The sequence below is a fragment of the Pongo abelii genome, chromosome 4, assembly GCF_028885655.2.
Source record: "Pongo abelii isolate AG06213 chromosome 4, NHGRI_mPonAbe1-v2.0_pri, whole genome shotgun sequence".
NCBI classification, from domain to species: Eukaryota; Metazoa; Chordata; class Mammalia; order Primates; family Hominidae; genus Pongo; species Pongo abelii.
Genome location: NC_071989.2, coordinates 87646394 through 87668354, shown reverse-complemented (window position 1 = coordinate 87668354; position 21961 = coordinate 87646394). Strand labels below are relative to the sequence as shown.

General features: G+C 45.9%; 1 protein-coding gene and 1 long non-coding RNA gene across 2 annotated transcripts in view; one reads left to right on the top strand and one right to left on the bottom strand.

Moving 5' to 3' along the window:
- Positions 1–4973: 4973 nt before the first annotated feature.
- THBS4 (thrombospondin 4) overlaps positions 4974–21961 on the bottom strand; it is a 47969-nt gene continuing 30981 nt past the window's right edge. Inside the window, exons 10-22 of the mRNA XM_024247625.3 lie at positions 20090–20242; positions 17876–17980; positions 17536–17643; positions 17103–17262; positions 15904–16022; positions 14973–15025; positions 11239–11432; positions 10044–10222; positions 9307–9355; positions 9019–9215; positions 8182–8354; positions 5738–5877; positions 4974–5198 (exon numbers count right to left, since the gene is read on the bottom strand). Coding sequence (XP_024103393.3) covers positions 5137–5198; positions 5738–5877; positions 8182–8354; positions 9019–9215; positions 9307–9355; positions 10044–10222; positions 11239–11432; positions 14973–15025; positions 15904–16022; positions 17103–17262; positions 17536–17643; positions 17876–17980; positions 20090–20242 — 1692 coding nt within the window. The 3' untranslated portion in view covers positions 4974–5136. The remainder of the gene's footprint in view (positions 5199–5737; positions 5878–8181; positions 8355–9018; positions 9216–9306; positions 9356–10043; positions 10223–11238; positions 11433–14972; positions 15026–15903; positions 16023–17102; positions 17263–17535; positions 17644–17875; positions 17981–20089; positions 20243–21961) is intronic.
- Positions 5746–21961, top strand: part of LOC112133471 (uncharacterized) — a 30249-nt gene continuing 14033 nt past the window's right edge. Inside the window, exons 1-2 of the long non-coding RNA XR_010139979.1 lie at positions 5746–5923; positions 8035–8156. This is a non-coding gene — a long non-coding RNA (uncharacterized LOC112133471). The remainder of the gene's footprint in view (positions 5924–8034; positions 8157–21961) is intronic.

The window sequence follows — 21961 nt, the reverse complement described above, 5'->3', positions numbered from 1 at the left end:
ACTGCACTCCAGCCTGAGCGACAGAGCGAGATTCTATCTCAAAAAAAAAAAAAGAAAGAAAAAAAAAAAGATATTCAAAGCATTTTCACTTATGGTATTTCTGGCTTGCCGTGGGTTTATCCCAGGATGTAACTACATGGTAAGTAAGGGAGCATCTGTATGCATTTTAAACTAGAATCCCACGTTGAATTTATTGAATTCTGTATGCCAAATTCTCTTAGATATTTCAAGTACTTTGCCACATATACAAACATAATTCCCAAGCACCACACAAAAATATTAGGATGATGGGTCCAATTGACTTCAGCATCTCTGTACTTAGTTCTACAATTGTAGAATTATTTCTCAGGAATAAAAGACCCTTCTCCACTAAGGAAACTCTACTGCCTCAGGAAATTTGAGGTGCATGTCAATTGTCTGAGGTTGTTTATTAACCAATGATTTGGGCGAGGTGGTACAATGTGGAGCTTGTAGGAGGCTTTCCTTATGCCTGAAGGAAAGGTGGTCTTTTACAAAAAACACAATTTATGGTGACTTTGGTGTTAAAATTAATATTTGATTAAAGTTACAAATTACAAAATCTTAAGTTAAAAAATTCAACTTAAAAATTGTATTACTTTACTATATTCTATAAATATGCAAATCTACTTATTACTTTATAGCAAAATATATAATCACTTTTAGGCTTTTGATTAATGTTTAGTCCCATTTGTAAACTTAATTAAATTTCCTTAAACACTCTAAATCCCATTTATAAATGTAATATATTAATTTATGACATAATTACTATGCTAATTTGTAACATGAAAAACAACATATTTAAATTTCATTTATGAATTTATTTTTTGTCATTTGATGAAACCTACCTATGTGCTTATATAACTTGTAAATTTAAAAAATTTATATAATGGATGAGAAATTATCTTAATCACCTCAATATTTGCATATTCTACCAAATTCTCCTACCTCCGGACTTAAAATCACAAGTCTAAAATCAAATACTCTCTTTGGGAGGCCAAGGCAGGAGGATCATTTGAGCCCAGGAGTTTGAGACCAGCCTGGGCAACACAGTAACACCCCATCTTTACAAAAAAATAATACAAAAAATTAGCTGGGTATGGCGGCACGAGCCTGTAGTCTTAGCTACTCAGAAGGCTGAGGTGGGAGGACTATTTGAGCCCAGGAGGTTGAGGCTGCAGTGAGCTGAGATTGCACCACTGCACTGCAGCCTGAGCGACAGTGAGATCCTGTCTCAATAATAATGATGATGATGATAAACCAAATATTCAACTATAAACAACTCCCAACTAATGATGGTTTGACTTACGATTTTTATAAAAACATAACCCAGTATCTGGACTTAATGATGGATGACAAACTTTTGACTTGGGTTTATTGGAGTACTAAATGCACTTTGGACTTAAGATATGTTCAACTTACGGATTTATTAGGACATAGCCCCATTTTAAGGTGAAGAGCATCTGTCTGCATTCTAAACTAGAATCACAAGTTCAATTTATTGCATTATCTAATTATGCCAAATTCTCTTAGATATTTCAAGTATGTTGCCACATATTCAAACATAATTCCCCAACACCACACAAAAATATTAGGATGATGGGTCCAATTTACTTCATCATCTCTATACTTAATTCTATAGTACTAGAATTATTTCTCTGGAATAAAACACCCTCACCCACTGTGGAAACTATACTGCCCCAGGAAATTCGGGGTGAGCGTCTCTGTCGCCTGAGGTTGCCTATGACCAAATTGGGCGGGGCTGTAAGATGTGGAGCTGTGGACACTGCAGGGGGTTTCTTCATGCCACTGAAAGGTTGAGCCACCCTTTACAGTCCCGATGTTACTGGGGACCCCAGGCGTGTATCCCAAACAGGGGCACCCCACCTCTCACCCCTAGATTCATGCTGTACATTATCTAGTTTTCCCACGGCCTCGCTTCTGGACCAGATTCTTTTTTGCTGCTTGAGTCTGTTCCCAGTTATCTTCTAGCCTAGGCCATAAAAAATGCCTACAGATATTTCAATAGCAGGTGGCTGGATTCTATATCTTCCTCATTCTCTTTAACTTTATAGCCTGTCTCCAAAATTAACCTAAGGATAATCATCATAATACTTCTGGAGCCTAGGACTGATAACCTGGATGGGGAGAAGGAAGAGTTTTGTTTTTTTTTTTTTTTTCCTTTTTCTTGGATGTAGGCAAAAAGGGCTGCACCTCCCTTTGTGCACCTGCTCCCATGCCCCCAGGCCTCCTCTGGCTGCCCCCAGTGCCCTCATCCTGCCCCCAGAGATCTCCCACACTTCCCGTGGGATTCTACTCAGCCATGGCTTTTTCCCTACAGTGACGATGCCTCTTTTCTTTCCCAACCACGCCTCCCATTCCCCCAGTAGTTTAAAAAAAAAAAAAAAAAGAGAGAGACAGGATCCTGCTATGTTGCCCATGCTGGACTTGAACTCCTGGGCTCAAGTGATCCTCCCCATTCAGCCTCCCAGGTAGCTAGGACCACAGGCGTGCACCACCGTGCCCAACTCCTCAGTCTTCTCGATCTCCATGAGAAGTCAGGAGGTGAATGAGCATTGGAATGAATTCATACTAATTGGTGAGAGATTGATGGCCACTCAGTCCTAGAGGTGTAAGATTCAAATGAGGCTCTTACTAACCTAATGGAACTGTAATAGGAATTTGAGTCATTATGCTAAGGTTGAGTATAATAAGTATCCAAGAAGCCCAGGGAGTTACCTGGGGGAGAGCATACCACACCTGCTAGCTCATCCCCTGAGTCTGCAACTGGCTAGCTTCTCTCAAGTGCTTCCTGATTTTCACTTTTTTTTTTTTGGAGACATGTCTTGCTCTGTTGCCCAGGCTGGAATGCAGTGGCACGATCTCAGCTCACTGCAACCTCCGCCTCCCAGATTCAAGAGATTCTTGTGCTTCAGCCCCCTGAGGAACTGGGAGTATAGGCATGAGCCACTGCACCTGGCCTAATTTTTGTATTTTTAGTAGAGATGGGGTTTTACCATGTTGGCCAGACTGGTCCCAAACTCCTGAACTCAAGCGATCCTCCTGCCTAGGCCTCCCAAAGTGCTAGGATTACAGGTGTGAGCCATAGCACCCCGCCCATTTTTACTTTTCTTACTTCATTTCTTATGCAAGAAATTTTCTGAAAGCCTCAAGTTTTCTACATCAGCTTCAAAAATATAAGGAGGGCCAACTAGGAATAGGACAAGGTAGAATAATCACTTGTGTGCTGATAAATATTTAACAACCAGTTCTCTGGAGCCCTGATTTGTAGTGTTTGCCAGTTTCTGTGTAAATACTCCCACTATGGCCAATTTCAAACTACCAACAGTTTAACTGGCTCACAATATTCCTAAAACTTGAATAGTTGGCTCTTATGAGCTGGTAGGAGCTGGCTTCAGCACACTGCTGGTTCTACATGCGTCTTTGTTTCTTGTTTTGCATAAATAACAAGTTTTGTCTTCCCAAAAATGTAATAAGCTCCCTAAGGGATGGAATTATGTTCTAGATCTCCTGTGGGCCCATGGTTTCTAAAACAATTACAGACACAAAAGATTTAACCAAGAGAGTCTGTTTCCTGTGGACATACTGTGTTCTTGGGCTTGCACAGCCGACAGCAGGGAGGCTGCCCCAGGGGTGGACATGGCGTGGGTTGCCTCCTCCTTCCACAAGCCTCACTCTTGTTGCCCAGGCTGGAGTACAGTGGTGCAATCTCGGCTCGCTGCAGCCTCTGCCTCCCGGGCTCAAGCGATTCTCCCACCTCAGCCTCCCAAATAGCTGGGACTACAAGCAAGTGGCACCACACCCGGCTAATTTTTGTATTTTTAGTAGAGATGGGTTTCGCCATGTTGGCCAGGCTGGTCTTGAACTCCTGGCCTCAAGTGATCTGCCTGCCTTGGCCTCCCAAAGTGCTTGGGACCACAGGCAAGTGCCACCACCCCTGGCCCCACTGGAGTTTTTGATGTAGGAGATCAGATGTCCTGGATTACAAGGCAACACACATCTCCAGGCTGTACATGAGAGGAGGATGTCCAGAAATCCTCCAGATCTCATGCATGCACCATTGTATTTTCTCACTGTTAAAGTCATGATAAAACTGTGGTGTTTTTTCTTCATACATGATTTAATATATCTCTAGGAATTCTGGAATAAGAAAATATATAACTGCACAGCAATATTCTTTGAAACAAAATTTCTAGAGAATTTATAAAAATTTGCTTGGATCTTTGACTTACAACTGAAATACAAGACAGGCTAGTATACAAATTAGGCAAGTTTCTGCCCTGTACATCCAGCTACTGGTACCACAAAGAGAGGATATGTTGTGACTTTTTGGGTTGAGGAGGACTTTTATGATCATATACACTCTACTGTCCTTTCACTTAAGAGTCATTCATTCATTCTTCGTTTATTAATTCAGCAGACGTTTATTGGCTATCTACTACATTCCAGGTACTGTGGGGATGTTGATTGTAATGACATGATCGTTTATTGTCAATATGCTTATATTCCACTAGGGGGAGCCAAATATATAAATAAGCTTAAGAATTAATGTTGAAGGGGCCAGAATAGAAATCTGTGGAAGGTGTGGGATGGGAGGAGAGCATCAGAAAGAATCGGGCAAATCTGTCCCAGGACTAGGTCAGAAAAACGCCTTCCTAAGGAAGGTGCCCCTCCGAACACGTGTTTCTGAGACCCCTTACCCAAAATAAGGAAGCTGCCGAGGTGAGCACGGAACGGTTAGGCGTTTTGTATGGAGCGAATTGGGGGACCCCAGATGAGACCTCTGGCCTGGGCCTTGTGATTCACGCATAGGCTCAATCTTATCGGCCACCGGGTCTGAGAAGAAACCACCACCCTGCAAGTTAACGGGGATCCCTCCGAGAACGGGCACCTCAAAGCCTGAGCCACACGAGAGCAATGTCTGAGCAACACGGTTTTTAAAAATGATCTCTTCTCCTTTATTGCCACATTCATATAAAACGTTTTGATATACTTGGGTTGGTAAAAGAAAGCCACAGTGTATAAAGAAAATTAAAGGAAGTTGAAAAATATATGGTTTTAGTGTTCCGAAAAGCAGTTACGGATTGCTTCCGTGGTTTAATTATCGAAGCGGTCGAAATTCTGGGTTTGAAACTCTTGGAAGTCCTCAGGGATGGTGTCTGGAATAGGAATGGGCACAGGGAGGTTAGGGAGGCTCCTTTCACCCCGGACCCCGGACCCCGGACCCCGCCCGCGGCGCAGGCGTCCTGTAGGGGGCGCTGTTAGCCCGCCAAGGAGGCCCGGCAGGCCCTCGCCGCCATTTTCTCCTGCAGGCTGCTTTGCAAACCATTGGCTTAAAGCCCAGGAGTGCTCCTTCCCGGCCCTGCAGAAAATCAGCCGGCAGAATGGATTTTGCATCTGTGACTATGTTTTAACCACATGAAAATAAAGGCTTCCTGTAAATTAAATCTGACTGGATTTCTCACTGAACCCCAAACCCTAAACCATGCAGTTAAATTCTATGGGTCTTAATTTCCACATGGATAAAATAGGATAAATGCGATCTGCTTTTTACTTCTGGTACACAGGGACTATCAGGTTTTAATGACTATGTGGTATGAGCGTTGGGCTTTTGGGGGGAAGTGAGGTATAAAAATAAGGTGGCAGTGTTTGACTAATTCTAGTAACAATGTTGAACAGTAACGAGAATGCACGTTACCATTGCAGCGATACTTGAGGTTGGACCAGATGATGTTTTCTTGAGAGAAGCAGAAAACGCCAAGTCGGCCTCCACGCATTGTCGTGTCTATGGTGACTCCAGAGTCAGCCACCAACTCAGAGCCTTCATAAAATCGTACCCTGCGGACAACACAGCCGGAGGGGCCTTCATGAAATCCAACCCGGGGTGAAGTGCCCACTGTGAGGCCCAGGGGCCCCACTTCTTATACGTACCTCCGTCTTTACTCTGTTTTAAGCTCCATTTTTCGCTCACCTGGATTGGACTGTAGCTGTTCCCACTTACTAGACTGGAAGTCCCTGAGGGCAGGGACCGTGTGTGTCCGTGTGTGTGTCGGGGGGTGGGGGGTGTTTCTTCCCAGCTTCTGTCTCTCACAAGGCCTAACATGATGTTGGACACACCATCAAACTTGAGTTAAAAATCAAACCAAACCAAACCAAACCTGATGTCTTGAGTGAGAAAGTTTTGTGTCTTCATTGTCATGTGAATTGCCTTGTCTAGATACCATGCTTAAAAACTTCTGCTTTTCCTTTGGTCTGATTTATATCTTTTGGTAGAATCTCAGAGCAATGATTCTCCACAGGAGACAGCACTCCCTAAGTAGAGTTGGACGAATCTGTGGGGACACTTTGGGTTGTCACAGTGGCACTGAGTGATGGCAGCCAGGGATGCTGGATAGCGAGCGATGCCCTGGAGAGAACAATCAAAACCTGTCCTGCATTCCATACACTTCTGGAGTGTTCCTCAGACACCAGGGTAGGTAAAGAGCAACTATCAGGGCCTAGAACCTGACTCACTTTCACTTGTAAACAGCAAGTATATTTTGCACAAATTTTAATATAAACTATATTTTCCAGGGTAAATTGAGAAAATTTGTTTGAAAATTAACATTCTAAAATGTGTACCATTTGAGAAATTTACATCGCTGTCATCAACACCAGTGTAACATTTAAGTCACTGACACAACAGTCTGTTAGAATGTCACCTTCGTAGTGATTCTAGGCATGGGTGCGAGTGTCTGTTTCATTTTGTCTTCTGGTGTGGGGGTGCTCAAGTATTTAAATTATTTTGTTATAAATTATTCATTTCTCTATTATATTGTTAGGGCTCACATTGATTTTCTAGATTATATGTGTAGGTAGGTTGTAATTTCTATGATTCCATTTTGGGACGGAAAAGGGGGCATTTCAACATATTTATTATTAAAAAAAGGGGCATTGGGCCTAATAGGGCTGAGAACATGATCATCTTACTGTGAGACAAAAAGAGTACATTTGACATAATGTCACAAAGAGAAACAAAACATGAATTTGCCCTCATGATTTTCTTTTTTCCACGAGGCTGCTTTCCTGCCCTGATGAGGAGAATGCACTCAGTACTCCTTCCTAAATATACTACATAGGCTAGGATGGGTGTTGATCTGTAAGTTCAAATGAAGAAGAACACTATCTACATTTCAAAGATACAGCCCTAAGCCTCCTAACTCCCGAGCATACTTAAAAAACAACAAAAAAAAGTCCTATAAAGAAACAAGACAGACTACTTTGGCTTACATGATGATCAGTTCATGCCACGTGTAGTAGATGTCAGGCTTTGTGCTAGGCCCTGGGGAGATCAAAATAATAAGCTACGACTGGGCACAGTGGCCCATGCCTGTAATCCCAGCACTTTGGGACGCCGAGGTGGGCGGATCACGAGGTCAGGAGATCAAGACCAGCCTGGCCAACATGATGAAACCCCATCTCTACTAAAAATACAAAAATTAGCCTGGCGTGATGGTGCGTGCCTGTAATCCCAGCTACTCGGGAGGCTGAGGCAGAAGAATCACTTGAACCAGGAAGGCGGAGGTTGCAGTGAGCCGAGATCACGCCACAGTACTCCTGCCTGGCAACAGAGTGGGATTCCGTCTCAAAAAAAAAAAAAAAGATACAAGCACTGCCCTCATGCAGTTTGTGATCCAGCAGGGAAGACAGACTGTAAGGGGCATAGTGCAGTCAGGGTGAAACCTGCACTAGTAAGTGATTATGCAGGGCCCAGAGGTGCCACAGGGGAGGGTGTGGAGAAGAGACCCTACCACACCTCTTACCTCGTACTGACTGGCATGTCCACCCTCAGGCTTCTCTGCAGAGCATGGCAGAAGGGCACAGCCGTCCAAATGCACCAATCCCACAACGCTGGGTCGTCCCCTCAACTCTGCTCCTTCTATCCCCATCTTGGTCCTATACTGTCCTGTCCGGGTGGTCTGATCCTGAATACCTTCTCTCCCACCTCTTTTCTAGGTTCCCCATCCTGCGGTCACAAAAGTCCTGGCATGTCCTTGGGGACAATCCTAGGTCAGAATTGCTCAGGGAAGTGAAGGCTCTGGGATGCAGAACAGAGAATGCTTTGCTTCTAGAGCAAGGTAAGGAAATGGGGCCTCTACCTACCTGATGTAGCCCACCTGGGGCCTGTGCTGTAGGAACCAGCGGTAGGACACCTTGTCCTTCCAGCCCACATTCCTGGAGTCCTTCCACAGCAGCCTGACCTGGTCACTGGTGTCCCCCGTGTGCCACAGGGAGTTCCGGAGATGCTCCCCTGGACCTGTCTTAGACTTCACAGCCTGGATGATGACACAAGCAAGGTTTTAGGACAGGACACAGGCACCACCCTTCCTGCTTCCTGGATCTGAAGTGATGATCCAGGTTATAGTCATGGTTATAATCTGGCTGCCTTGGATTCAGAACAAAGCATAAACACTTAAATGCCATTTCTATGGAGGTGACCCCAACCTTTTACTACTAAGCCTTGCCCAGTATTCCATTACACATTCCATGTTGTTCCTGCTGCACATCCACTGCTCCCCATCCACTGCTCCCTACATTTGCCCAATGAGGGCTCCCATCAAACATCTGGCTAGTTAAGTCAGCCTTGTGTCCTAGCAGGAGTGGCAGAAGTAGCCCATCAGCCCTCCTGTACAAAGTTGGACCTATCGATGAAATTTATTAGCCAGTTTCCAACACAGTGTGCCTGAAGATGCACTCTAAACCTTCCCTCTCTCTGACTTCATGTAGGCTGGGATTCCCACCATTAGAGGTTAGAATGTAGCTGGTACACAGGAATGAAGGCAAGGCCCTGGGTCAGCTGCAGTCTTCCCTGACTCTAACGTTAACATTAATGCATCAATTTTTTTAGATTAACTAAGTACCATATGGGAAAACAAAACATCCGAAAAAAGATGAGGGGTCCAGAAGAAAGGGAGATGAATGACTTCAAACCACCAATACCTTGAGCTGAATGCCAGGTTCTGCAACCGCTCGGAATGGGGTGGCTTGCCAATATGTCTGCTCCGTCTGCTTCCACATGACCACGTAGAAGCTGGAGCTGTCTTGGTAGCCAAAGATAAAGCCTGCATAGTCATCATCTGTCTGGGTATTTACATGGAAGGTCCCTTCGAAGTCAACTCCATTAAAAGCCGTGTACCCTGTAGGACCAGGTAAGATTAGAACAATAGACAAACCACACTAGTAGCTGGAAGAATTCTATGTGAGTGGCAGCTGAGGCCCTGGACGTACCCACTGCCAGGCCAGGATCACTGTTCATGGTCTGCACAATCTCCATGCCCTGCAGAGAGAGTTGAGGGAGTTCAGAACAGTCTTGAAGGGGCCAAGTAACCTTAAGGAAGCTCAAAACCTCAGGCACCATGAGTGAGTGGCCAGTGATGTCTGACCTCCATATAAAGATTTCATTATCTGAATAGTTGCTCTATTGCGTTATGTGCTCAAAGAAAGCATGCGCTCATAAAGGTTAAAAAAAGCTCAAAGCTGAATAGAAATAAGTTTGCTGAGACTGTCACTTGAGCTGATTGAACAGGCCCTTAACTGGGGAGCATACAACATATATTTCTAATCAATGTGACTTGCTCTGTGACTCTGGAAAATCTACCAAGCCTCTCTGTGCCTGTATTTCTTAGTTACACAATGAGGAGGATATGCAGAAGGCAGTCTGCTGCAGAGATCAGAAGTGTGGGTTCTAGGGTCAGACTGCCTGGGTCCCAATTCCAGTCATCTCAGCTACTTACCACAGTGCTACCATCATTAAAGCTGCTACAATCATGAAAGCTGTAGCAGACAATTTCATCCTCTGTAAAATGGGCATAATTGAAGTAGTCTGTCATAGGGCTGTTGAGGAATAAGAGCGATGTGAAGAATGCCTGGCTCATCGTCTGCACCCTCTAAACATGACCTACCACTATCAGAAGGGCCTCTGTTGAGAGGCAAGGCTGAGCCATTGCCACCCATGGGACACTCACCTGGTTCAGGACCACCCAGTTGGGATCGATCTGGGCGTCCCCTTCAGGATCCAGGACCACGGTCTGGTAAGCCCTGAAGTCGGTCAGGGTGACCTCTGCGTTCTCTGGGCAGACGTCGATCCGATCGATGACCTGGTCCTGGTCAAAGTCAGACTCACAGATGTCTCCCACTCCATCGCCTGAGTGGGGTGGAGAAAGGACAGGAGCTCAATAGCGCTCACACCCACCACCACTCCTTGGCAGGGAAAGGGGCTGCGTGAGGAACAGAAGGGCTCAAGCTCCCACAACCAGGGCCATGATTTCCCATCAGTGTTGGGAGAGGAGCCGTGGGGACATGTCTGAGCTGGTGCCAGGCCCCATTCTGGAGTCCTTGTACTGGGTGACCAGGCCAGTCCTCCCAGAGCTTTTTGAAAGATCAATTTGAACAGTTGCCCTCCACTCTGTCCTCAAGAAGTTCTTATTACCTACAGTTGGGTTCACCAACTGGTGGATCTTAAGCTTGACCTCACATAAGCAAATGTCTGCAGCACTTTCTGGACTGTAATGTGTAGAAAACAGGGAAATTATTGTTACCAGAATATCTCTAAGACTAACTTCTGGTGGCCCCTAGACTGAATGTGGCCCCCACGTGTGTGTTGTTCAGCTAACGTGCTGGCATTTTTGCATGTGCACTGCTGTGGATGCATGCCCTCTCCAGGTCACTGCAGTCCCCAACATTCCCTGCTGTCTCATGTCTGGCTTGGTGCAGACATTTTCTTATCTGCCTGGCCCCTGCAGGCATCTGTGTTTGTGAACCCAGCATATACCACTTCTACTGTGCCATTCTCTCTATCCTGCTCCTTTTCTGGGACTCCCAGTGGAAGGTGGCAGGTGACAGGTAAGATGGTGGAACAGCTCTCCAAGCCCTTTGGGGACTGAGCCACAGTGTGTGGCTGCTTCCCTGACCTGTGTGATGGTATCCTAGGGTTGTTCAGGAAGATGCAAAGCAGCTCAGTCCTGACTGAGTTGGAGACTGGTGCCTACCAGATATCTGCTGTCCACACAAGCTGCAGCTATGCAGAGAAGCTGGGTGTGGAGAAGCAGCTGATGGGAGCTGGGGATATTCTGAGTTGGTGCCTGGAGAGAGGCGTGCCCCCATGTGCCTGGCTGAAGGGAGCCCAGGGGTGCTGTGCAGCTCTGGGCTGAGCCTGCTTACTGTTGCTATCCTCCTGGGCTGGGTTGGGGACCAACCGGCAGTTGTCTGGTCCAGGGGGCACCAGGTCTGGGATACCATCATTGTCATCATCATCATCACACTCGTCACCAATTCCATCCTTATCGGTGTCCAGCTGGGCACTGTTAATGACGGTGGGGCAGTTGTCTGTGCTGTCCTGGTGCCCATCTCCATCACTGCAGGAGAAAGGACAGGTGATGTGGCTCACAGTTCAGCAGGGAACAGGAAGGATCCATTCTTAGGAAGGAGAGTCTGTGCTTGAGGTTTTTTTTAAACCAGGGTTGGCTTTTAAAATCAAACCCACTGGGGTCATTCCCTTAGATAAGGCTGCCCTATGGGCCTCAGAGACAATTTTCCCATCCCCAACCTCTTGAAACAAGTGAGTCATTTCCTACTAAAGAAGATAAGGGTCTATTTCTATGATTTGTGACCAGATGCTCCTATCAGTCCCTGGGAACTGCTAGATGATACTCAACTCAGAGGATGTGTGAGGGGAACAGAGTGACAAGCAGTGGAACCAGACAGCCTCAGTGTAAATCCTGGCTTAGCCACTGGCCAGTGTGTGACCTCAGGCATGACACCTGACCTGTCTATGGCTCAGTGTTCTCATCTGTCAAATGAGAATAGTACCTACCTCATAGGGTTGTTTTGGAGATTAAATGATGAAAATCAGAATTTTGCATATTAAATTTCAATATATGAAAAAGTATTGACTCTTAGGAAGCCCTACAGTGTTTTCTGTTATATTACTCTTCACAATCTCTGGCTAGTGGATCCAAGAGGATTCAGACCTGAACGCCATGGGGAGAAGGGCAAAGTGAACAGGGCCACGCCTTCTCGAGGGGAGTATGTAGGCCAGGCTCAGTGCTGGTCTAAAGGACTTCTCAGAACTCTCCTTCTCTGTCCATCTGACTTTCTGGGCTGAGGGGCCACCTGAAGATGAGCCTGCCCTGCCTCCAAGAGGTGTCCTGGAGTCTGAGACCTCTCATGGTTACTCTGGAAAAGAATGAGTACTCCTTTAGACCTGGTCCACCTGTGGCCTGTCTTGGGCCAGGAGCTGCCCCTGCACCCTCTTGGAAAGGGAAGCCAGGGACCAGATCATGCTCTAGGGCCACACCTTCCAGATGGTACAGGGGAACAGGAAGGGTCCAGCGAAAGTCAAGTCAGCCTGGACAAGCAGAAGATGATGTGGCTCAAACAGCAGAATCCCTGTGCACGCAGCAGGTCTGCTTTATAAAACACAAGACTGAGCTATTTCCATTAGCAGCCGTTCTATATAGCCCTGAACATTTTTATGCAAAAACAAGCAGCTCCTGTCCTCTTCTCCAAGGTTCAACTTTGTGGGAATTAAAACATAGCAGAACGAGTCATTTGTTTTGGGCAAATATCTAGAGGCTGGTGGGACAGGATATTTTAGAAATTAATGTAGATAGTAGTCAGAGCGCAAGATGACCTGCACCAGGGAACATTCTTGATGCACATCATTTAGAGCAGTTGTCAGGATACAGTCCCACCTTCCCCTCAGAAGAGGAGAGGGACATCTGACATCAGGCTCTGTTGCTGACGTGCCTTTCCTTGTACTGTGATACCAATAATAACATGGCCCCTGCTTTCTGCATGTCAGCCTTGGGCCAGCACTGTGCCGGGGGCTTTACCTACATTATCTTGAATTTTCACCATAACCTGCGCGATGCATTTATTTATCTCCTCTTTGCAGATGAAGAAGTTGAGATGCCAAGAGACTGGGAAATATGTTTAAGTTCCCTTAGCTAGTACAGTCAGGCCTCTGTATCCGCGGTTCCGTATCCGCAGATTCAACCAACTGAGGATTGAAAAGATTTGAAAAAGAACAATAAAAAATAACAAAAAAATAATACAAATAAGAAACCAATGCAGTATAATAACTATTTACCTAGCATTTACATTGTATTAGGTATTAAGTAATCTAGAGAGGATTTTTAAAGCATATAGGAGGACAGGTATAGGTTATATGCAGATATTACATCATTTTATATAAGGGACTTGAGTATTTGAGGATTTTGGTATCCTGGGGGCAGAGGGGTATCCTGGGGGCAGAGGGGTATCCTGGGACCAATACCCTGGGATACTGAGGGATGACTATATGTACTTTGCAGCAAGGACACAGAGCATAATGAAAGAGATGCACACTTTGGGAGGCTGAGGTAGGTGGATCACTTGAGGCCAGGAGTTTGAGACCAGCCTGGCCAACATGGTGAAACCCTGTCTCTACTAAAAATACAAAAATTAGCCAGGCATGGTGGCACACACCTGTAATCCCAGCTACGTGGGAGTCTGAGGCATGAGAATTGCTTGAACCCAGGAGGTGGAGGTTGCAGTGAGCCGAGATCACGCCAGCCTGGGTGACAGAGCAAGACTCCATCTCAAAAAAAAAAAAAAAAAAAGAGCTGTGGCTTCATAGGAGCTGTCCTTGAGTAAGGTTTGGGTCAGGAACTGGTTTCTGCAGGGCAACCTCTGATCCAGGTAACAGGAGAGAAATTACATCTTTTTTTGCTTTGTCTTTTAGAATCCTTTCCCTCTCATCCTTGTCCTGGCTGGCTTTATAAGAATTCCCTAAGGAGACAAAAGGGTTTAGAACCTTGGGTTGCAGGTGCCTCTAGGGCTAAGTGACACACGTCTGTTTTTGGTGATATTCTTCCAGAATCTGACCAGTTGATCCAGCCTTGAGTCTTAATGTGGGACTCCATCGTGTTGAGCTAGGAGGGTTCACAAAACTCACTTCCACAGAACAATTCCACTTAAATAAGGAAAACTGAATTAAAAAAATTTCAAGGACCAGGAAATAATAGCAATCCCTCAGCAAACTGACAGCCTTCTATTTTGGGATGATGGTGAAGTTTTCCTGAGCTGAAAGAATATAAAAATAAAAGAGCTAATGTCTACTGAGTGCTATGTATATAACAGAAACCATAATGAGCACTTTCCATGGATCAGCTCAATCTTCACGATGATCCTATGAGCTAGATCTATTGTCATCCTCATTTTACAGATGAGAAAATTGAGGCACAGAAGTATTAGGTAATTTGCCTAAGGTTAGCTGGCATGTAAGAGAAGGAGCTGAAATTTATATCTAGCTGTCTTATTCCAGAGCCCATCTGTGAAGCATGATGCTATATTACCTCTCCTGAAATAGATCTCACTTGCTGAAGTGCCTAGTAACCTATTCTGACACCGTTATCCCCTATACAGAACGTTCAGGGAGAATTTTCATGGTAATTCTGACCAGAGGCAGGGCTATTATCCCACCAGCAGCTCAGTCCACCCAGAAAGATCCCAAGGAATAGAGCAGCAGGAAGTTCTGAAATTTAAAATCCTCTCCGGGCTGGGCGCGGTGGCTCACGCCTGTAATCCCAGCACTTTGGGAGGCTGAGGCGGGCAGATCACGAGGTCAGGAGATTGAGACCATCCTGGCTAACATGGTGAAACCCCATCTCTACTAAAAATACAAAAAAATTAGCCGGGCATGGTAGCGGGCGCCTGTAGTCCCAGCTACTTGGGAGGCTGAGGCAGGAGAATGGCGTAAACCTGGGAGGCGGAGCTTGCAGTGAGCTGAGATCGCACCACTGTACTCCAGCCTGGGCGAGAGCGAGACTCCGCCTCAAAAAAAACAAAACAAAACAACAAACCCTCTCCGGCTGTTTGCATCTGGCTCTCTGCAGTTGGGAGACATGCCATACCTGTCCTGATTGGTGTCACAGGAGTCCCCAACCAGATCATTATCCACATCAGACTGCAAAGAGAACAGCACATGTTACTTATTCCTGGGCCTGCACGTACCGAATGTTCCAGAGAAGGCAGACCTCACCCATCATCATTGGATTTGGGGAATTATTTCTCTGGAACTGGGGTGGTGCAAAACTGCAAAAGGACAACACCATATTGGTGTAGGCACAATGCTGAATTTTCAAAAAAGCCTTCTAAAATATCAAGCTACATGGATGGGCTGCCCACACACCAGATGAGCTGATTGGAAAGGGGCGCTGGGGTAGCATGGTGGCAGGTGGAGGCGTGGAACTCTGGCACGGGTCAGAGGGAGCCAGCCATAGGCATGGGGAGAAGGCAAGTTGATTTTGCTTTGCTTCTGCAATTTGAAATTTGGCCAAAATCGTGAGTGAGTCACAGAGGGCAACCATGACTCCCCTCTCTCAGGGCTTTAAAAATAAATGACACATCATACCCAATTATCCAGACAGGGAGGAGGAGTGAGAAGGGAGATGCAACACATCCCTGGCTGAACTTAATCTGAAATGTCCATACATAGGCTGTGTAGGGGTTTAGGGACTAAAGGGACACAAGGCTCCCAATGGTTAATTTCCATGCTCTGTTTTCCTTTCTGCAGGAAAAATACTTGTATTGAGCATCATGAAGCTCGTGTTACTAACCTCACAGGCAATCGACAGCCTGGGTGATAGTCCCTAGGGCTTCAGATCTCGTGTGGTGTTCATCCCACCATCTTCAGGCCCACAGTGTGTCATTTTTCCACCTCTGCTTTGTTAGGTAAGTGGCAACAGCTAAGAGGCTCTGCTGTTTTTCTAGACACCCATCTTAAATGAGTCTTTGCATAGAGGAATTCAGCCTGGAGTTTGAATTCCCCAGTATCCTACTAACCTGGTTAGGGTTGCTGACATCAGGACAACTGTCACAGGCATCCCCCACACCATCACCATCCTTGTCCCGTTGGTCACGATTGGGAAATTTTGGGCAGTTGTCCAGAATGTTTTTTATTCCTGTGAGAAAGAAATGCTACCTTGAGTCAGGGGAATGTCACTGACTTCTAGGTGCTGGAGAGATCAGGCGCATGGTGAGTCTCTTCTACCTGGGCCAGTGTCACACAGGGACTACCCTTTTGTGCAGTTATCCAGAGGTAGCTTCAAAGGATGGTTTCTGGGAGACTTAAAAATGAACAGCTCTCAGAGGTATTTATCGACTGAATTCTAATTTGTCCAAGATGTCAAGGGCTATGATAGCAACCACGAGGAGGGGATCATGATGGCTGTATGGGCTGACCCTGGAGAGGGAGGATCTTGTGGGGGTATCTGAGCTATGACTGAGACCCTAGGGTTCTAAGGCAGTGTTGTGCTCGAGCTGGGTCCATTGTGTCCCTCTCTTTTCAGTTTTGTGTTTGATTATGTCACATTGGTAGCTTGAAATCAGCAATGAGGACAGTATGGAGTTACATCATGGAAACCAGAAAATGCTACCAACTAGGGCTTTCTGTGGTTTGCTTACCAGCATATACCACTGGAAATGGGTCATCAGTTAGGTTTGCAGAAGGTGAGGTCATGTTTTAGGGGGGTGTGCATGTTCTGGAGTGGGGTGTGTGTGTGTGTGTGTATGTGTGTTGGGGCAGGTGGTATTTCAAAAAGGTTTTTCCTTCAAGGGCCCACAATGGGATGTGTAGCCTGTGATGTGTAGTCTGTGACCCTGCTCAATGCCTTCTCATTCAGTTCTCCACTTCTCGGTCTCTCACATGTAGAAAGGATAGTAGAGAGTGAGGAGAGGCAGAAATGGGAAGGGAGATGCCCCATAAAGACACACCCTGACAAGACACTGCTTGAAGGGGTCCTACAAAGTTTCTGGCAATGATACAGAGTCCTGGAAACATCCAGAGCCATTAGGTAGTGGAGTGGGCTCTGGGGTCTCCTTCCATAGACACAAGTCCACCTTGGGTCCTCCAGATGCAGGCCACAGTGAGCCACCCACAGCTGGAAGGCTCTGAATCAGTCATTCTATTCCTACTCTCTCAGAGAACAATGGAACAAGGTCAATTGAATCCCAAAGAAAAGACAAAAGCAAAACAAATCTACCATCTCCATCCATGTCATCATCACAGGCATCTCCTCTTCCATCCCCATCCGTGTCTTTCTGGTCGTTATTTAAGACACTCAGGCAGTTATCACAGGCATCCCCAAAGATATCTTTATCGCTGTTCCTTTGGTCCACATTGTGAATCAGGACACAGTTATCCTAAAAGATGAAAGGTTAGAGGGACATCACTCAGACTTTTACTAAATCCACTTCCCCCATTGTTATGAAGCGTCAGAACTCTGGTGGCCCAAGTTTGTCAGTTTTATATTTCAAACATCTGTGAATCTTATAGAGTAAAAAGCTGCAGTGCTGTGGAATGCGAGCATGGAAACTAACATTTGGGATGATTCATATACATAGTTGACATCACAGGCTTTCTCCCATCATCCCTGGTATGTGGCAATTCACAGGTCCTCCCAGCGAAGCAGGTACCTGCTCATTCAGGATCCCATCTCCGTCAGCATCCTCGTCACAAGCGTCGCCAATACCATCTCTGTCTGCATCTTCTTGGCCAGAATTTGGCACATACTTGCAGTTGTCCTTAGGGGGAAAATGCAGTTCCGAGTGACATCCTACATTTGTGTTAAGCCAGTAACTGTTTCTGACCTCAAGGCACTGTGGCTTTATTGTTGGTGGCTGTTTCACTTCATCTGAGATGCAGCTACTTTACAAGTACAATTTTAAATTAGATCCACAGAACCTCTCCCCATAGAAGATGTGACTTTGGAAAGCCACAGTGCATGTGTGCCTACTGCCACCCCACACCCCTTACCTTTTTACAGTTCCTGGCAGAGCACGGCAGTTCTTCGTCGGGGTAACTGTCGATGTCCACATCCTTTCCACAGATATAGCCATCGCCAGCCCAACCGACTCCACACTGTAAAGGGAAAGCCCATCAGAGGCCTGGGAAGCTGAGCCTGGCTGGGAGCTGGTGGCTGACAAGGGCCTCTCTGCTCCTTTGCTCATTCCCAGGGGGAGGGCCCAGAGTCACTCAGCCTTGTTGGGTGGGGCTTAGAAACTATTTAATTGCACTTGAATAGTGTAATGGTTCACTATTCAAAAGATGTAAAGGGAGACTCAGAGAGAAAACTCTCCCTCCCACTCCCACTTCCAGGAACAGGCAGAGCAGCAGAAGGGAGATGGGAGGAGGGGACTCAGAAGGTCACAGGGAACTGGAAACGCAGAGGGAGAGAAAGCTGACCTGGGACGGGAGGTAAAGGAAGGAGGAGGGAGAGAGTCTGAGGAGCAGAGTCTGGGCCAAGGGAAATCAGACTTATGTGAGCACAGGTTAAATTTCCTGGCCTCACCACTCAAAATAAGGAGCTTTCAGACCAGTGACTTCCTCAGCCGCAGCCTGCCTATTTTCAATCACCTGTGCTCTCCCTCTGCAACCAGGATTTAGGAGGCAGGACTCCAGAGAGACCCTCCCGGGCTCCTGGTTCCTGCTCACTTGCCCCAGCAGGGCCTTTGGAAGGCCTGGAAGGCTGATCCACGAGGTTGGTCCTTGACTCACTTTAATGAGGAAACAATGTCCTCTAGGAAGAAATACATTTTTAATGAGCCATTTTCTGGCAGATTCAATTATTTTAGTAGTCACCCCAAGTTTATTAATCCTTTACCATCTGTCGTTGTGCCTTACTACAAATTCAAAAACATATTAAGAGCCCCATCACCCACCATCCCAGGGGAGTTGTCAATTTGTTCACAGAAAATGGGGATTTCAACAGAGATATACATTTGCTTCTCAATGACTGTTTTTTGGTAATAAACAAGCCCAACCATGAGGAATTCAGGAACTTGCTGGGGTTATTCCCCCTCTGATACAGCACATTCTTCCATCTGACCTTGTTACAGAATATCTGTATTGCCAGGGAGGGCTGACTTTATTATATTTATTTACTTAACTCATTTTTGACTCTTATTTTTCCTATTTGAAAGGTGGTAGGCTCATTGTGGAAAATTGTGTATGCATAAAGATAAAGAAGCATAACTTTGAGATAAAGATGGAAAAGGGCTCCGAGAATCCATCTTGCTACTCAGGGGCGATCACTGTGAACCAGTGACTCCACAGTCTGACGAGCCACCTGCCGAGGGCCTGGCACCCCAGGAAGTGCAGAGGAGGGGGGCAGCTGAAGTCTGCTGATTTGTCAGTGCCTAGGATCCCCAAGACTTTGGATCCTTGGATTTGGGAATGGATGGCAGGCTGAGGACTCTGGATCCTTGGATTTGGGAATGGATGGCAGGAGCATGCCCTCTCCTTCACATAGGGCCCACTACAAGCTCAGCATGAGACCCATGTCAGGCCCTGCTGTGACTGCTCTACTCTCTTCCCAGCCTCCCCTCCCCAGACCAGCTCCATGGCTGGAGAATGCACAGGGGGCGTTCACAGCTTTCACGGAGCTGTCCCTGATTGGAGTGGAGGTAGACATAGAGCATGGCACCGTCTGGCCCTGCCAGTCACCTGGGGAAGACGGGAGGTTTCCCCCAGAGGGACTATGACAGTCCCCACCTCTACATGATGGGACAGTCCCCACAGGAGCGTCGAGGCAGACAGACTCTGGAAGTTGTAAGGATGAGGACAGTTAGAGATGACAGCAGGTATGTTGTCATTATACAGGCAGGTAGATGGGGCAGAAGAAGGAAAGGGGCGAAGAATGTTCCTTCACCTCCCTGCTGCTGGCTTCTGGGCCTTTCCATAGAAGGTGCTTGGGAGCTGGGGCTTCACCAGAGGCTCTGGCATCCAGGTGCCCAAGTGGACAGTGTTGCCCCCCAGCCAAGAGGGAGAGAAAAGGCAGCTGATGGTTAGATGGATGTCAGGCTGCTCCCCACAAACTCGGTGGACCCTGTTCCTATTACACTCCATGCTCATTTAATTGCAATGCTTTCATTTTGGAGTACTTTTACCCTGAAGCACATAGAAACTGGAGAGAGGTGGTGTTAAAAATGGAAGAGGAAAAATGATAGAGGAAGTCAAAAAACAACTTACCACACATGTCACATCCCCCTGCCTCTCTTCAATGCACTGGGCATTCACACTGCAAGGGTTCAGCTCTGGGTTTCTGCAGTTTCTTTCCGCTTTGCATCCCCTTATCTGATCACCAGTATACCCTGGCTTACAAGGCCCACAGCGGTAAGATCCCTGCAAGGAACAAAGATCAGGTGATGAGCTGAAAGCTGTGGGCAAAGGTACAGTTTGAGCAAAGGTACGGTTATTGTGCATATTTTCACAGGTACTCATTGCTGGCAGGAATCAGGCATCAGACCCATGCCTTCCTGTCTGCTTACATGTAAGAGCATGTGAATGTTGACGAAAACACCATCAGACTGGAGGCTGCGTCCGGCCACTCAGACAAAGAGGGAATAGAAGTGAGGGAAGAAGGCTGGACTGTGAACCAATGACACTGAGTTGCCCGTGCCACCGCGGAGGGCATAGGGGACAGGCCAAAAGTTCCAGTGAAGTCCTGGGAGGTGGTGTGAGAAGTTTACTCTGGGGACAGGGAGATGATTTGCTTAAAAAGCAAGTTAATTTTTCTTCTTGCTGTTCCTTTGGCTCTTTTACAAGGGAATGACAAAGGAATGGGTGCACAGAGAAATGCTGGCGGCCTGCATTGAGAATTTCTGATGAGGCAGGCTGAGAAACTGACAAATGAGCTGTCAGCTCCACTGCAATGACACTTCAGGGGCCAGGTTTTTTTAGCTTTTATATATATAATATATATTATCACACTGCACACTATATATGTAATATATATTATATATTATACAATATGTATAAAAAATCAAAATTAAAATTTTCATCTTTATTGAGGTGTAATTGACAAAACTGAATATATTTAAAGTGTGCAGTGTGATGATGTGATATACGTATACATTGTGAAATGATTACCACAGTCAGTTAAGTAACACATCCATCAACTCACATAGTTACCTTCCTTTTTTTTCTTTTTCAGTGAGAACACTTAAGATCTGCTCTCTTAGCAGATTTCATATATATAATATAGTATTATTAACTACAGTCACCATGCTGTACATTAGATCTTTTTCATCTTATGCAGTTTTATTGGCATAAAATTTACAGATCGTAAAAGACATCCATTTGAAGTATACAGTTTAATGATTTAAGTCACTCACAACCTCTTAATTGCCAAATCCAAAGCATGCTTTCCAATGACCTGTCCCGATCTTTCAGCCTCCCTGGCTGTGCTGTCAGCTTGCTACTTTTTCTGGCTTCTGCTCTTTTTCCTTGGCCTAGTCCTTCATTTTCGGGGTTTCCTGGAGTTCTATTTACTGTCTACTTTCCTTCTCTCTAGGTGGCTCAGTTGTTACCTTTACACCAAGATTTTGCAAACCTATTTGCAGACTACTTTGTCCTGGTAAAAGCTGAGAAGCAATAAATCCCCATCTATTCCTAAGCAATATAGCAGTGTGGAGAAGAACTCAGGCTCTGTAGCCAACCTGGAAGATGTGTGACCTTAGTCTAAATACGTAACATTTCTTTTTTTCTTTCTGGAGACAGGGTCTCCCTCTGTCACCCAGACTAGAGTGCAGTGGCGATCACAGCTCACTGTAGCCTCAAACTACTCTTGTACCCAAATGATCCTTCAGCCTTAGCCTCCTGAGGAGCTGGGACTATAGGCATGCTCCACCATGCCTGGACTTAATGATGTAATATTTCTGTCCCTCAGTTTCTTCAGATGTAAAATGGGGATAATAATAATCCCTGTTTATGAGGTTGTTGTTGAGGATTAAAATAAGTGACTTGATAAATGTAAAGTGCTTTTACTTACAAGGAAACAAGGAACCTAGAGGCTGGATAACTTTCAAATACTCATACACGTAATCAGTAGCTCTTTTCTTG